General features: G+C 37.9%; 1 protein-coding gene across 2 annotated transcripts in view; it reads left to right on the top strand.

The window, feature by feature from the left end:
• MAT2B (methionine adenosyltransferase 2 non-catalytic beta subunit) overlaps window positions 1–16,743 on the top strand; it is a 24,624-nt gene extending 7,881 nt beyond the window's left edge. Inside the window, exons 1-7 of one of the 2 annotated variants that reach the window (XM_075209831.1) lie at window positions 2,982–3,095; window positions 7,599–7,793; window positions 10,134–10,248; window positions 11,308–11,460; window positions 11,603–11,796; window positions 14,793–14,906; window positions 15,467–16,743. In XM_075209831.1, the coding sequence (XP_075065932.1) occupies window positions 3,033–3,095; window positions 7,599–7,793; window positions 10,134–10,248; window positions 11,308–11,460; window positions 11,603–11,796; window positions 14,793–14,906; window positions 15,467–15,637 (1,005 nt within the window). In that variant the 5' untranslated portion in view covers window positions 2,982–3,032 and the 3' untranslated portion in view covers window positions 15,638–16,743. Of the gene's footprint in view, window positions 1–2,981; window positions 3,096–7,598; window positions 7,794–10,133; window positions 10,249–11,307; window positions 11,461–11,602; window positions 11,797–14,792; window positions 14,907–15,466 lie in introns of those variants that run through there. The other variant, XM_075209832.1, reaches the window with a different exon arrangement.

Below are 16,743 nucleotides of genomic sequence, written 5' to 3'. Positions count from 1 at the left end.
GCCTTCCCACCTCTTTGTCTGTTTTACCCAGTTTGTTTATTAGTTTACTATGTTTATCCCCAATTGTAAAGCGCTACGGAATATGTTAGCGCTATATAAATAAATGATGATGATGAAACTGGCTGTATAGTAACAGTCACAGATAGCTATAGCTAATGACTTAAGGAGTCTATTTAATACCCTTAACAGTATGGTGCGAAATAGTCTAACAATGTTACACTGCAATCTGGCTGTCCATCTTCATGCCTGAAATGTGTGTTCAAATTTCAGATCACTGTATGTATGAGCAGCTTTATTCAAATGATTAGTGGTGGAACAAGTCCTGAGAAGACCCAAGTCGTGTGGTACAATATGGGCCATATTAAATGAAGCAGTACGTTGGCAAGAGGCTTTCTGCAGAAATACATTGTAGTTCTGGCGATATGTACTTTCTGTATCTGGGAAATAGAACATGAATTTAGATGTTTTTCTGAAATATTACAATGACTATAAAATACCAATTGAAAATTAAACTTTAACCTATTTTAAGCAGGGTGTGTTTTCTATTGTATTTTGAAGTTGATCGTTTTTCAGAATATTAGTCCTTTGAAATGTAATTCTATTTCAGACAGTGTTTTCATTTATCTGTTGGCAATCCTGTTTTCTAACTTATGTATTGTCACAACCACTCTGTTCTTGAGCTAAACATTTGATGAGATTATCAATTTGTTTACAGAATATTCCTCCAGGGAAACCTCAGAGCTTCTTCCTTTATCTTAATACTCCTTGGTGCCCATCTCGGATAATAGGAGATGAGCCGCTTTATCTGTAGGACAAGTCATTCTTTCAGCTAATGGAAATAGAATTGTGCAATTTCCTTAATATAGGCTGCACAATAGCTTGCACCAACCAACAAGAGGGCATAATGTAATTGTATTTGCTCTCTTCTATATAATTCAACGACTTTCATGCTGTCCCAGATGACTGGCTATTTTTCCTTAGCGAAAGGGTTGTGCTGACTGAAATGGTGATGATATGCGGTATATGCCTTCAAATCCACAGCACAGAGGTATGTCATGTTTGTCTATGTGGTTCTGCATGTAGCTAAAATTAATTTAAATTGGTTATTAAAATATTCAGCTGTTCCTTGAATTTGTAGACAAATCCCCAGTGATTTAAGTAATAGGCATAACCTATATAATGCTTTCACTTCTATACTATTACATGATTTACAACAGCTTTATTTTGTTAGAAGTCGTTTTCTTTGTGGAAAAACTTTGAAAATAAATGACCATAGATAGGTAACATGCTAAATCTCAGGGGCCTATTTACCAAATACATTTTCCATTAAAATCCCATGAAAACTGCTGTTTTCGGCTGATAGACGCATTTTTAAGTATCCTCTTAATTTATGACTAGTGCATCGCAGCAGATATCTCCGGTATCTGCTGCTGTCCCTGTCACTTCAAATGCAAAAGAAGTCCAAATAGAAACCATTTAGCAAGTTGCCTGATGACTAACGTCGACTTTAACCTATGGGGAGAGCACTGCAGTAGAGTCACTTTCAGATCCCTCACTGCACCTTACCTTCTCTCCCCTCCGTTCACTATTGCAAAAGTGGCCACTTTGCAATAGTGACCATGAAGGACATAGCACAGGTCTTCGCAGAAACAGCAGTTTTTTTTACTGCTGTTTCTAGTGACGAATTTTAATAGTCAAGATACTTCAATCCTTATCTTAGCGATAAGGATTTAAATTGTGTTTAAATGCGGTTGATAATAAATATATCCCTCAGTCTCTTATGTATTGAGTTGCTTAATTTATGATGGTCTTTATGTTCTATGCCCATTGTTGGGCTTGCTGTTCATTACCACTAGGGTTGATTTTAATTAGAGATGCTCAGGCTCGGTTTTCTGAAAACCGAGCCCACCCGAACATAGTGGATCCGAGTAGGATCACGAGCCGGCTAGTTGATTTTGCGCTTCCTCAGATCTGAATCGAGGCAGAACCTCATTATTGCGTTGTCGGATCTCGCTGGTTTTGGATTTCATAAGTACCTCTCTCCCCAGGAGATCCAGTGCCATTGCTCACATAGAAACAGGAGGGGTAGCAGCGTTCTTGTCACTTGACAAAAATTGACTGGAAATGATTGGAAATTAATGTTATTGAGGTATGGATAAAAAAAGAGCCAAATTATGTAATTTTAGCAAAAATAAATAAATAGGGATTTTAGAAAAAAAATCAGTTTACAAAACACAAGTGGAGTTTTGCCAAAACACAAAGTTAATCCAGATCCAAAAGACGGGGCTCAGTGAACATCTCTGATTGTAATACACAGTAGACTAGCAGGTGCATCATTGCATAATGAACAGACATTTCCTGTATGTTTAACTCAAGCATAAGCTATTATCTTTTAAACGGTTCCATACGCAAATTTATCTTTCAAAAATTGATAACTAAAGTAAACATAGAAAATGGCTTGGCAAAATAAAGCTATGTTATAGAAAAATAAAATAGAAGTTGTAAATAAATAAAATTTGTAAATCAGATGGGAAAGAATAAATCTAAAAATAAATCAACACATAATAAACATTCTAAAAAATAACAGCGCGGTTCTGGACCAGGACGTCCTGTCATATAGAGGAATCATAGGCTCTGGTTGTGGTTTATGCTCGCTGTAAAAGCCTATTGCACGTTACATACATGCGGAATTGCGGACGCCTACGTCACGTGTGAGTAATTTTGGTGCTAATAAAGTTTATTGAACAAAGTGATGTCACACTTGTTTACTGGGCTCCGCAGACAGACTGCAGGATAACGTTATAGCCACTTCACACATTCTATATGGGCGGTCATGGAGTTCGAAGGATACCAACACAGAGGCTTAGGTGACCTCGTGTTATCTCGTCTCCGATTGGTCAATACCGACCGTTCTGTTCGCCCCGCACCAATCGGATGATTCACCCCGCCCAGCCGCAGCACGACCAGTGCTGGCTGTCAAGGCAAGTTAGTGTACACTGCAGGGCGGAGAGAAGCGGTAGCTGTGTGCAGAGATGGAGGGGAGACGACCCGAGTATAAGATTCGATTCCGGCCGGGCTGGGTGGAAGTGGTGCAGGTGAGGACCGGACAGAGGCTGCAGTGAGCGGGGCTTTTTAGCTTCTGGTCCAGGCCTCTGTTCTTCCTGTGCTTTAGTCATACACTCTGCAGTGATGTTATGAGTTTCCTCCACGTATGCAGTGGATGGTTAGTCACAAATAAGTTTGTCATTCAGCGCTGAAGAAAAGGTTTGTGCAGTATTTTGCTGAATTGCATATGTCGCTATCGTTGTGCTTGAAAACAAAGATTGTGGCATGTTTGTGTTGTACAGACTGGGGTGTCCCTAAAGTCGTGTGCATGTGTGTATATTATATATATATATATATATATATATATATACATACATTTATTTTTTTATTTGGGTGTCACTAAAGCACTGTGTGTGTGTGTATTGCAGTGTTGTGTTGCAGGTGAACATGCTCCAGTATCTTGTCTGCAAATCAAGCTAGAGCTTCAGATTTTGTATGAAAAATGAATGAGGCCCGTTTTTATAATAAAATTTTTTTTATACACTCTTTATATTATATTTTTTACACATTAATATTTATTTTGTTCGGTTTCATAATATAATTATTAAAAATATACCAAAAGAGTGTCTGGGTCAATGGGGGAGTATGTAGTGTTGCAAGTATGCATGTAGATTGAATGCTGGTGGTATTAAATAAAGAAGAAAAATAGGTAATGCCATAAAATGGCTTACCCAGATTTCTTTAATGGTCCAAGCAGGCTCGCCTTGCTTCTGCTGCTTTCACGGTTTAAACAGGTAGCAGTGTTGTCAATGCCTGTGGTCCTTGAACTTCCAATATATGTGAATAAGAAGTTTAAGGAGGTGGGATATTTGACAACACACAGAAGAAAAAGCCATGTCTCAGAACAGTGAGCAGAGTGTCACTTATAATTAGACATCAGGGAAGCAGCTGAATTAGGAAAAACACAGGACTCCAGGTAAGTTGTATTCAGTATTATTGTTTAAAAATATGGTGGCACACTGGTTACCATTGCTTTATCATAGCGCTGGGGCAATGGGCTTGATGCTGATCAGGGCACTACTTGTGTGTATGTTCTCTCCATGCTCTGGTATTGGTAGGTTACTTGGCTTCTGATAAAATGGTCCCTAGCACATGCCTGTGTGTGTTTCTGTGGAAGTGAACTCAGACTGCAAGTTCAAATCTTGTAGGGATTAATGTAAATTATTCAATATTCTTTTGAAGTGCTGGGTACTATGGTGGCACTATACAAATAAACAATAATGATAAATATAAATAAAAAAATGCATGTATCGCCTTCATGACCAGACTAAATTTCACATTTTTCAGTGCCCTTAAATTAGGTATAACATAATTTTTTTTTTCCTTCGACCACAAGTGAATCTTATATTTTTCCTGGACAGTGGACTTTATTAAGGTATATTTATTTTTTATTGGCATTCATATAGGAGAAACTTTGTGTGATAATCACACATCTTAGCGTGACTGCATGACGCTCAAAATGCACAAGTGTCACACACAATGTGTGACATGGTCTAGGTATGAAAGTGGAAGGTGATTTGATGAATAAAAAATATTTTTCAAAGTGTTTTTATTTTATATTTAGAATACATTTAAAAAACTTTCTTTTTAACTCAACACTTTGAGGAGATTCTACACTGTTTCACTAACTATCCATGTTATTTGATTTTAATAGCAGCTTGCTGAAAATATGTATGTTGATATTATATCCAGGTTAGAGTAGATATAATATTAGTGGCAGGGAGAGACTGTTATGAAACACTACACTGCTGTTGGGATACCTGGTGAAGTCATCGTGATGTCACCAGGTTACTTGGCATTTGCCCATTTCTGAATGTGGAAGTGTGTACAGTTTCACTTTGATAAGCTTCCTGCCCCTTCAGGGTCTACTTAGACTGCCACTTACTGCTGTGGTCTAGCACTACCTATGTAATTTGCTTAGCCAGTTGTATGACAGTTGCTAAATTTCACCCAAAATGTACTTTTTAAAAGACAATAATTTACATATCAAACTTTCTTATTTTCAGGCTTATAGGGTAAGTTCTGGTGGTAGTAAACGGACAGATCAATGTATAATATGCACGACTACTCCTGTGCCTCTGTTGAGGCCCTGTCATTATAGTTGTGTTGCGTTTCCAGATACACGCCAGACACAAATGTGTATATGTGTTGGGCTCTACAGGCTCATGCTGGGCACAAGTAGGTAGCTAAAAGGAGGAAGTGTCAAAGACTAGCTTTAAGGGTGCCAAGTACAAGAACACAACAGTTATAACTATAAGCCAGGCCGCTCCCTTGAGATGATATCTAACCTTCAAATATAATACATAGACAAGAAGAGGCGATTCTAAGGGTTATATAGGAATAAAGGGGGGCAAAATTCTGATATAAATTGCCTGATATAAATTATAACAAAAATCATTTATTTAAATTTCAAAAATACTAGTCATATAATAAAAGTAATTTATATAAACACAACAGTGTGCACACCAATAGGAGGAATCTACTTTTTGGTTAATAAATATATCTAGCAGGCACAAAACACCAGTGTAGAAGCATACTTAAGATATATAAATAACTATAAAGAGACTCTTACATTATGAGAGAGATTCATATATGAGGAAATAGAGACCCATAGATAATGCACCATAGGCTCCAATTTATTCAATAGTTAAGCATGTTGTGGTTACATAAATTCCTGGCAGCTTCTACAGCACATACTCATAGGTGTCAGATTCACAAATATTTATTGCAGAACAACATTCAGCATTCTGTCGTTTCCCAGCGCAGGTTACTTAGAGACTTCCCCAGCAAGAGTGTAGTCTGAATGCACTTGTAAGATATTGGGTAGGCAGATTCACAGTGTAATTGGTCTCAGACATGTAAACTTTAGACTGTCTCTCTTAGTACTATTAAGAGTACAGTAGCTGACACAGCAGATTTTGTAAACAAACTGAGGTTTCTAAAAATTCTTTGAAAGGCTCATTGTGCAGCCACTCTTATTTTTTTGATGATTCATGCTCCTGAATCAATCACAGATATATTGGCGTTGTCACATGTAGTGGGTAGGCCTGGCACAGATCTCTGAGGTATACTCAAACATGTTCAGCTGCATGTAAATCAGTTACACAGAATGAGCTCAAACATGCACAGATATGGCAGTCAACAGGCAGACTTGTGTCAAGCTGCTGTGCAGAGCCAGAAAGCTTCAAAGAGTCTTCTAAGGATACAGAATTAAAACAAATTAGCTGATAAGATGTGAGATATGGGGGGGGGGGTGAATACTTGTTTAAGTTATTGTATAACATACTGTGTATTATTGATCTAATTGTGTATCTGAAAAAACATATACACTTTGTGAAAGCAGATATTGTTAAACAGCTGTGTTGGAGCACAGTGCCTTTTCTTCCATTCGTCTGGGGTTCTTCAGAATTCTGAATGATTGGCTTGCAGTGTTCTAGTTACATATGCTCTGCAAAGCATATAAGTTTATTCCTGAATAGGGGCTTGGCTAGTGAGCACCCACATCTTAAATGCCTTTGTTTTGTTATTTTGAGCTCTTTATCAAACCTGCAGTGTATTGTTAAATATGCTATAAACATACATATTAAAAAAATAACTCCACCCAAATATGGTAATACATTTCTAGTGGAGTTCAAGCATTTATAATACATTTTAAAAAATCTGTTTCTAAGCAAGTTTAAAAAAACCATTTAGTTACCTTGACATGCCGGGCACCAAGATCCACCGGTATCCTACATACCACGCTTGTCATGTAAATGGGAAGTTGAGGGGGGAGGAGCATAAACAATCATATCACAGCGACAAAGTAGAATGATGATGGTCCATTACAGCCTTTGTGGACCCTGGTGGGTCCAGAGAATGGTGCATCTATGTTAAGAAGGATTTATTTTTTTCTCTTGCCTGTAGCTCGTGTAGCTGCATGCAAAAGCATTTGTTTAGTTTTGTATACAGTAGTTCTCAAGTTTATGTATCTCATGCCAATTCAAATGTATTGGCCTTAGTGCCCTTTGGAAAGTGGGTGCTTACAGGTTCTATTAATATAAACCAGCACATAAACTTCTTATTCACATATATTGAAAGAAAACTGGGGGTATATTTACCAAACTGTGGGTTTGAAGAAGTGGAGATGTTGCCTATAGCTAACAAATAGGTTCTAGCTGTCATTTTGTAGAATGTACTGAATAAATGACAGCTAGAATTTGGTTGCTATAGGTAACATCTCCACATTTTCAAACCCGCAGTTTAGTAAATATACCTCCTGGAGTTCAACTTGAACCTTTTTTGTGTTTTCTAAATGACACATTGTTTCCAAAAGAGATATTAAATAAATGGTGATAAATACTCTATATAAAATAATACTCTATATGTTATATATAAATACAGAAGTTGTATTAATGGTACAATCCAATGTGTATTATATAATCATATTAGCTATTGAGTTGTGTTTGTATCCTTGGTGAAATTCTGAATCTGGTGTTGTGATTGCATTGTAGGAGGATGTGACTGTTCCCAGCAGAAGGGCTCTGATAACTGGTGCAACTGGCCTCCTTGGTCGAGCTGTGTATAAAGAGTTCAAGGACAGCAACTGGCATGTATTGGGCTGCGGTTTCAGCCGTGCTAGGCCTCGGTTTGAGTTCCTTAATCTACTGGATGCATCTGCTGTGAAAACATTGATCCAAGACTTCAAGGTAACATACTAAAGCAGTTGTTGCAAAAAAATAATTCAAATCAAAAAACTATAGAACATCTCTTTTTAATGGCAGGTTTTTACAGACTAGGAAAGGCTTAACATAGACTTGAAGTAGAAATATATTCTATTAAAGGAGTTTCATATCCATTTTATTTAATCCTTTCACTTCATAACAATAGAAGTTTGGTGATGGCGCCTACCTCAGAGTTCACCATTCGCTATATTTAGCTTGTTTCTTGCACTTGCATATATCTGTGGCCTCTGCTGATCCCTGTCGGAACTGGTAGATGGAGATCAGACACCGTGGCTCTAGGTTGTCATGGAGATGCTGCATTGGATCGCTCATGTCTACAGACAGCCAAGCAGCGCCAAAGGGTATTGGCAGAGATCCCATGTATATGTTAATGATATCTTGCGAAATTCAGCAAACGTAAACTTAGAGATGAGGTGAAAAACCAGTTCAATGTCTTGGGGCTATACACCACACACGAGACAGTTAGAGAACTAGTCATGTGCACACTAAACCACAATGTGAATAATATAATATCGGTAAGCATTTTTTTAAATATACTGTCTGTTGCCAAATTGTATATGTTCTTTCATAATCGCCTCTTTATGGAACAACATGGAGTTGGAGGGGGAGACATTTTCATGTGATCTACCAGAGTCAACTGGAAGCCTAGATTGTGAGAATGAGGACAAAGGAGGTAAATTGTGTAAAATTAGCAGTTAAATATAGAAAGTGTACACTGGCGAAAGAGAATGCATATAATTAGGTAAAATGTTATTGAAAGTGAGGAGAGTGCGAGCAAGACAGTTTCCCACACACAAATAATATCTACCAGAACTGGGAGACCCGTCATTTATTAGCATCAAAAGTGCAAGTTCCAGGTTGGGGAAAAATGAAATTAAACCGTATAACTTGTTTACACTGTAAGGTTTTGATCAGTTTACATTGAGTTTAGGAGCTAGCATAAACTAGTGTACAGAAATCTAGATCTATGTTGGGTATACCTAATATCACTGGAGTGCTGTATTTTGGTAAGTTAAATTTCTTCATATTGGGGTTTTCTAAGCACTTACAATATGTTTGTCAGGGTCAAATTAATTTCAGCAAAAGAGCAAGCAATATAGAAACCAAACCAAACATTCACAGCAAAATTTCTGATGACACATGTACAGACTGGTGCTTATCAATACAGAGCAATGGTCCACATTTAAATTGTGCTCATGATATGCTAAGGGCACGCAATGGGTAAACAAGGGAAAATTTTCCACATCCAATGTCAAATCTATAAATAATTACATATAGTTGTGTTCTTTTATATAGGAAGATCCTCTCTTTTGGTCAGTATTTTAACTTCTACTTGAATACCAATGGGACTGCTTTGTTTTTGACTTTGCAGCTCCTTTCTATTATATATTGTCACATTTGAGCTTTTATGATTCTCTTATATCTATTAGTTCTAAAAAGTATGTTTGTGTATGTGGCGATATCTTGGATCCCTGCTAGGTGGTTGTCCCCTCAGTTTTTGTCACTTGGTTTCCTCTAGGTCTGGGACTTGGACTGGTTGGACAATAGTGAGCAAACATTGAGTACAGTATCCATTTAATACTTGTGAAGGGGCTTGTTAAGGCTGGTCAGTGATTTTAATCCCTCTTGGAAAGACCATGTTTATATCCTGGTCACAACAGACTTCCCCAAACAGTGTTTTAACAGATAGTTTGATAGATAAACACATGCACCAAAGTAGCCATGAACAGTGTTTCCACATGGTGACTAAAACCTCAAAACAACATAAATCCAAGGTCGGAGCGGTTTATTAACTTGGGATAAGTCCCAAGCACGCTTGACCTGTTACTAATGCAGTGTTCTCCCCAGCCCGATAGCATTAAGTAGTAGCTGGGTGGGGGCAGTGTGTTTGCAATAATAATAGAGAAAGGAGGTTATTATATTATTTAGATTATTTATAAAGACTCTGGAGGTTATTGCCCACTTGCTGGCTGGATTGGACACACTTATTTTATTTTATCTCTAATGAATTAATTTTTTCATACCTGGCAACTGAACCTCACTGTCTGCCTGCCTGGACTGGTCAGACTTGTGATCAGTAGTCTAACACACTCTGCTGGCTGCAGTGGTCACTCAGTGCTTATTATAATAGGACAAACCATTGTTTATCTTATTGTAATAGGACTGTGGCAAATAAAAACAGCCGAGTGGAGCGCCCAGGGAATAAGTCCTGGGGAGAGAACACTGTTAATGTTTCTAATCCCCACTTATTATTGCAGTATATCACTAATGTGCTGGCATCTAATGTAAGTATTTTATTTGCAGCCACATGTGATCGTTCATTGTGCAGCAGAGAGGAGACCAGATATTGTTGAGAATCAGCCAGATTCTGCCACCATGTTGAATGTGGGGGCCTCTGAGAATTTAGCAAAAGAAGCAGGTAATATGACTCGCTGCTTAGTGACTATAGTCTTTACACACTTTCCAGGTGATGAAACAAATTTCATTTCATGGTTGTTTGTATTTCCACCAGTAACTATAACTAATAAATTCAGGAGTTGTACAGCCTTCTTATCTGCTAGCTGAGCAGTGCCCAATACAAGATATTTCAATTCTGTGATGCATATAATGTTAATATCTGCATTGGATGGAGCAGATTCCTAGACAATTTAGGCCTCATACCTACTGTTTTCAAAATAAATGTTTGCTACTGTTTTTAACACTAGTGCAACCAATGTAAATGGGGATTACATTAGGACTCATTGTTTCCAATGCCACCTTAGCCACTTCCGTTCCAGAGCGTTGTGCGGCATATTTCGTGTCCTCCATTAACCTTCCTGAATGCAAGTGCTTGTTAAGTATCTTGTGTCAAACATGTTGACATTTGACATGCAGTGTTGCTGGTGTTTGAACTTCCCTTGTTCAAATGCTTGTGGGTACCCTGGCCTTAGCCAGTTGGTAAAAATGCTGGTATTGGCTTCTTCCTGTCAGTCAGGACATGCAAACTGTCCATTTTATGCCAGTGAGTCTGTCTTGTAAGCCTGAAGAATTTAAATCGCTGGGGTTTGCATTTCTGGAAAGATGTTACTACCACCATTTTGTTCATTTGAGGAGGAGGCAATAAAACTATTATATCTGTGGATTTCATGTAGGAGTGTATTAGATACATGTGTTCTCCGTAAGATGAGAAAGACATGCGTCATTTGAAGAGAGTCATGAATCTGTTTATCTCAATGAGTAGTCGGTGCACCTGTGTTTGTTAGCTTTTTTTTTTGCGTTTCACAGGAGTGATATTAATTGACTGGGCTCTTTTATTGCACTGAACAGATCACTAATCATTGGATTGCACATGCACATTCCGAATGTGGAGACATGCTGAAAACAATTCTAAAAGACGCCTCACACCATAGTGTAACATGCCTTAAATGTAATAACTCTCCCTAAATAAGTGCTATTATAATTAGTTATTGTTTTTTATTTCCCCCCTTCTATTCCAAAGCTGCATCGGGTGCATTCCTGATCTATATTAGTTCTGATTATGTTTTTGATGGAACAAATCCACCTTACAGAGAAGATTCCATACCGAATCCCCTGAACCTTTATGGTAAAACAAAACTAGAAGGAGAACGAGTAGTGCTACAGAACAATGACAGTGAGTAACTTAAAGCAAGTGATTTATTTTATACTACTAGCAACATCAATTTCTGTGTAATAATAGCTATTATGAGCAATCAATATGTGACGACATTAATAGGTGTTTTTTACAGCAGGCTTTCTGTTGTTTTGATGAAAAGGTGCTGCAGTACTCAGAGTTCCTGTGTTATACGGGGAGGTGGAAAAAATAGAGGAGAGTGCAATCACAATCATGTTTGACAAGGTGCAGTACAGCAGCAAATCAGCCAATATGGACCATTGGCAGCAGAGATTTCCAACATATGTCAAGGATGTTGCCAGTGTTTGTCTTCAGTTAAGTGAAAAAAAATTGCAGGTGAGAATTGGGGAAAAAAATTACATATTCTATAAATGTCTGCCTTGAAGAGTTTATCCCTACTATTTAGAGGCATCCAGTTATTTTGTTGTTTGATGGGGCTTTTGGTTTATCAAATTACAAGTACATGTAGCTTGCTCATTAAAATTTGTACTGTTGATTCAGTATTTTCTTTATAATAATGTAAGGTGTTCTTATGTCAATTTTTTTGAAGACCATAAACAAGCTTGTTTAACACATTAAAGTTTACTGCATAAACAGGTTCTTAATTGTAAGTAAATTATATATTTGAAGTTTGTGTGCAGTTGTAGTCTCGATCTAATGATGTTTGGATGTGGTAATTAGTTGAAACACGCTTTTTGGTCGACAAAAAAAAAAGAGTTCTAATCAGAGTTTCCTGTTTTCACTGTTTATTTTGTTTGAAGTTCTGTGTATATTAGTACTGGGTTTGTTTTACAGTGCAAGAAGAAACTGACTAATGTCTAGTGGGTCAAACTGCTTAGAGGTACTCTCGAGACATACAAATTTCACTTATTCTTCTTAGAAATACAAAATGAATCTCTTTTTGGCTATCCAGCACTGGTTCTGTGATGGTGAAAGCCCTGGGTGGGTTATGAATATGCTTGTCAATACCATCCCAACTATGTGGCTCAGGATCCAATGAACACACATATTTTCTTACAGGCAGATTTATCACTTATATCCAACAAAAGCCAAATTTTGCAGCATAATAAAGTCTTGTTTTCATGCCCCTCTTGCAATCCACACAGACAGCAGAACCCCTGAACATTTCGGGGACTAAATACAATTTGCTTTTCTCCAGTTAATTTTGTTGTAAGAACGATTGTTACTGCAAATGAAACGTAAACACATACTCCATTTCACTGCTGTGTATAAGTGCATTGTCACAGGTAATGCTTATTAATTATTAATACAATATAGGTCCCTCAGGAACTTCACTTTTATTTACCTCATGTACATATGCGTTAAAATAAAGCTCTCAAAGTGTTTTTAATCCTTATCCACAAAGCCTAGTAATCTCTCTGGGACACTGGCGCTCCAAAAATAATGAAAGCAAAATAGACTTATACACATACTTTCTATAAAGCAGTCACTTTGCATTAATTTTGGCATTGCTGGCAGTGTTAACTAATGCCCAGTAAAATATAATAGTCTCATGGATGTGCTCATTGTACAATACTGCAGGGAAACATTAAGAACACTGCTAATGCTCAAAAATGCTGACTTTCTGTTAACAAGCATTGTTTTTCAACACAATCCTTTAGAGCCTTAGCGATTGTACCCCCTTACCACAGCTGCACTGTTACAATCTATAAACTTGAGATTGGGGTGGTCAATGTTGGCAGAAAGTACTGGAGGACAGCCTATGATAAGTGCCTTATGGCAAAATTGAAATAGGCACAAGTGGGAGAAAGAGGTGTCCCAGCTTTAAATCTCCAGAATAGTTAATTTAATTAACTTCCTGTAAACTGGATTATTCTGATATTGTGATGCACTTTTGCGTATTGGACATGGTTTTCAGCATGATCGCTACACTATAAAACTTTGTCCATTATGATAATGGAAAATAAATGTTCCTCCGGTTCCTCTCTCCCAATGCCTGGTGTTGCCTTGCTCACCTCTTCAAACTCTCTCTCTCCACTGGTATCTTCCCCTTTGGTCTTCAAGCATGCTCTCTTCTCAAGAGATGCATCACCTGTTCATTCTCCCTCTCCCTCTCCCCTTTTCTTTGAAAACAAATCGTTTAAGAATTTTAAAAGCAGTCATCTGACCCACTTTCTCTCTTCCCACTTTCTTCTTGACCCTCTCTAGTCTGACTTCGGTCTCCTTCATTGTCGTCGTCCTCATCATTTTATTTATGTAACGCTTTACAATCTAAAACTGCCTTTGCTAAAGTAACAAACGACCTCCTCAAACTCAACATCTCCAAATCTGAGCTCCTCATCTTATGTGTCTTACCTCATCTATTTGTTACTTGCTTCTGTATCCGGCGCTATGGAATCTGTGGCGCCTTTTAAATAAAAATAATGTTTTGACCGTAGTGTGTATTCTGCAATTATTATTATTAATAATAATAATAATAATATCATTTATTTGTTAGGCGCCACAAGGTTTCCGCAGCGCCGTACATAATACAAACAGGAGACCATACAGGGTGACATACATAGTACAGAGCAATAAACACAAAGTACCAATACTTCAGAACTCCGGGCAGACATATGAGCGAAGATGGAGTAGAAGAACAGGTATGGAGACAGGAGGGGAGAGAGGCCCTGCTCATACGAGCTCACATCCTAAGGGAGGGTGGTCAAACAGGCACAGGAGGGAGCCATTAAAGTAAGGGCGAGAAAGGCGGGGCTGGTGGAGAGAGGGGAGAACGAGAGAAGGATGTTTGCGAAGGTGCAACAAGGTAAGGGTTAAGTGGATTGTTGGTAGGCTTTGAGGAACAGGTGAGTTTTGAGTGCCCGTTTGAAGGAGCACAGACTGGGTGAGAGACGGATGGAGCGAGGGAGGTCGTTCCAGTGGAGGGGAGCAGCTCGGGAGAAGTCTTGGATTCTGGAGTGGAAAGACGTGATCAGAGTGGAGGAGAGGCGACGGTCATTGGCCGAGCGCAGGGAGCGGGCAGGGGTGTGAATGGTGAGGAGGTTGGAGATATAGGGGGCAGTAGACTGGGAGAGGGCTTTGTAAGTGGTGGTGAGGAGCTTGAAAAGGATCCTGTAGAGGAAGGGGAGCCAGTGTAAGGCAAGGCAATGTAGCTATCTCATGTCCTCAAATTGGATGATTATTGTTGTTGCTCTGAAACAGTACTAAAGAAATCAAAGGATGATAATGTTGGTTTGGTTAATAGAGAAGGAGGGATTCTGGCATTTGGTGTCACGCTAGGCTAGGAAAACAGGCATCTCCTTTAATTCTTGGTGGACAGTACAATTTTCGTAGTGATTTATAAAGTAAACATACTTATTCTTACATCCTAGGATCCCTCTCTAAAAGGCATTTTCCATTGGTCAGGGAGTGAACAGATGACAAAGTATGAAATAGCTTGTGCTATGGCAGATGCATTCAACATTCCCTGCAGCCACCTGCGCCCAGTAAGTATTGCCACGTATAAATACAGAAAAGTGAATGAAAATTGTGCACTTTACAGAATAATCTAAAGTTACTGTAGATCTATCTGAATGGTGGAATCTATGTCTTTATAATTGTTCTCACAGCCAAATGAATAAATCCTCACTAAACTTGTACTAAGATTCCTTAGCAGCTTTCCTCCAGGGTCACATAAGTTGTTGTAGTAGAGAGGAGGTAGCTAATAAAAAATAAAGAATAATATTAATGACTCATGTGAAAGTACATTGGCTTCACCAAGACTGGAAGAGTAATGTTTAAAGGAATTTTAGTGGCTATGTACAAATATGACTAAAATCACATGCACCTTTTATAGGTTCTAATACATAGAAATAACCCTATTTACTTAATAATTAAATATATTGCAAATCATTAAGTGACAATTGGTCACTTTAATATTAATCAATGTATTTGATTATGGTGTAGCCAGTTAAGCCAGCTTTTGTCGTCTTTTTACATGTAATATGAGACTCAAACTACAGAAAGTATATAGAAACATGATGGTAAATAAATTGTATTTGTTTAGATCACAGATGAACCTGTTGGGGCAACTCCTCGTCCTTGGAATCCACAACTCGACTGTTCCAAGCTGGAGGAACTCGGCATTTGTCAGCGGACACCCTTCAGAATTGGCATTAGGGAATCCCTTTGGCCATTTTTAGTGGACAAAAAGTGGCGTCAAACAGTTTTCCATTAGAATACTGGGGGAGGGGGGTCTTCCTCTAGGTGAAACTGATATTTCTATTTTTTTTTTCTTAAAGAAATTTAGTTTTGTATTGGTGTTATAACAATTGCATTAATAAGCAAAACTGTCAGTTACAGTATAGTGTATGTTTGTGGTTTAAAAAAAAAAAGTAACTTTTATTGTTGCAAAAAAAAAAAATGAAGCTAAATATGTCAGCACACAGAATAACCAGACAGCTGGCATTTTGCAGTAAGTTGGTTATTGAGGGTAAATGGAAAGGTGGTTCTGCAACAAAACATGATATGGCATACACCAGGTATTCTACAGCTTCTGTTTATATTCTGCTAACCAGAATGAGATAGTCTAAGACCTTTGAGTAACTGGCTCAAATGCTGGGCAGATTGAACTCTGGGAATCACGGGGTGTGGCTTTATTACAGAGCCATGCTGGCAACAAGTTACAATAATGTCAAAGTACTAGATAGTTGGTGAACACATGTGTAAGTTAGTTGTGTACATCAAATAAAGATAAGCTAAAAGACATTCAGGAATTTGTGGCTTTTGTACCTTGCATACACGAGCTACACAAAATCAGCGTCTCCCCGAGTCCGATCTGCGGCATATGCAAAGTCCTAAAATATTTGCAGTATTCAGACAGCTCTTTATTTGTTATACTTGGCATTAAACAGTTAAGTCTCGTTGTGTTATGCTCTATTTTACTGTCATGTAGCTCATCTGTGGCAGCATTTATTAGAAATAAAACCGTCCGTAATGAAAACTGAAAAATCTTAGATGCCACTTATTCTGTGTTTTCCAAACTGTTCCTGTATCTTTTGTATTAACAATGTTACATGTCAAAATGAATGGCTTACGCATTGCGTTCTGCATAAGTACCTGGAAGGCTATTTTGACAGAAATGACGTGTACTATATGGCAAAATACCTTTTAGTTGTGTATAATGTCAGATGGTATATAGCCTGGTTTGCATTAAATCTTGTTTTGTTAGTTATTCATTCCTTCCATTTACAGAACACTGTACTTTTCTCCTGATTTAGTGAAACCTTCAGCACTGGTATTTTTTCTTTTTGTTGAGTACAAAATAAAATATATTTCTGAAAA

Source organism: Mixophyes fleayi, chromosome 4, assembly GCF_038048845.1.
Source record: "Mixophyes fleayi isolate aMixFle1 chromosome 4, aMixFle1.hap1, whole genome shotgun sequence".
NCBI classification, from domain to species: Eukaryota; Metazoa; Chordata; class Amphibia; order Anura; family Limnodynastidae; genus Mixophyes; species Mixophyes fleayi.
The sequence above is the reverse complement of the archived record's forward strand: the minus strand, read 5'-3'. Positions and strand labels throughout refer to the sequence as shown.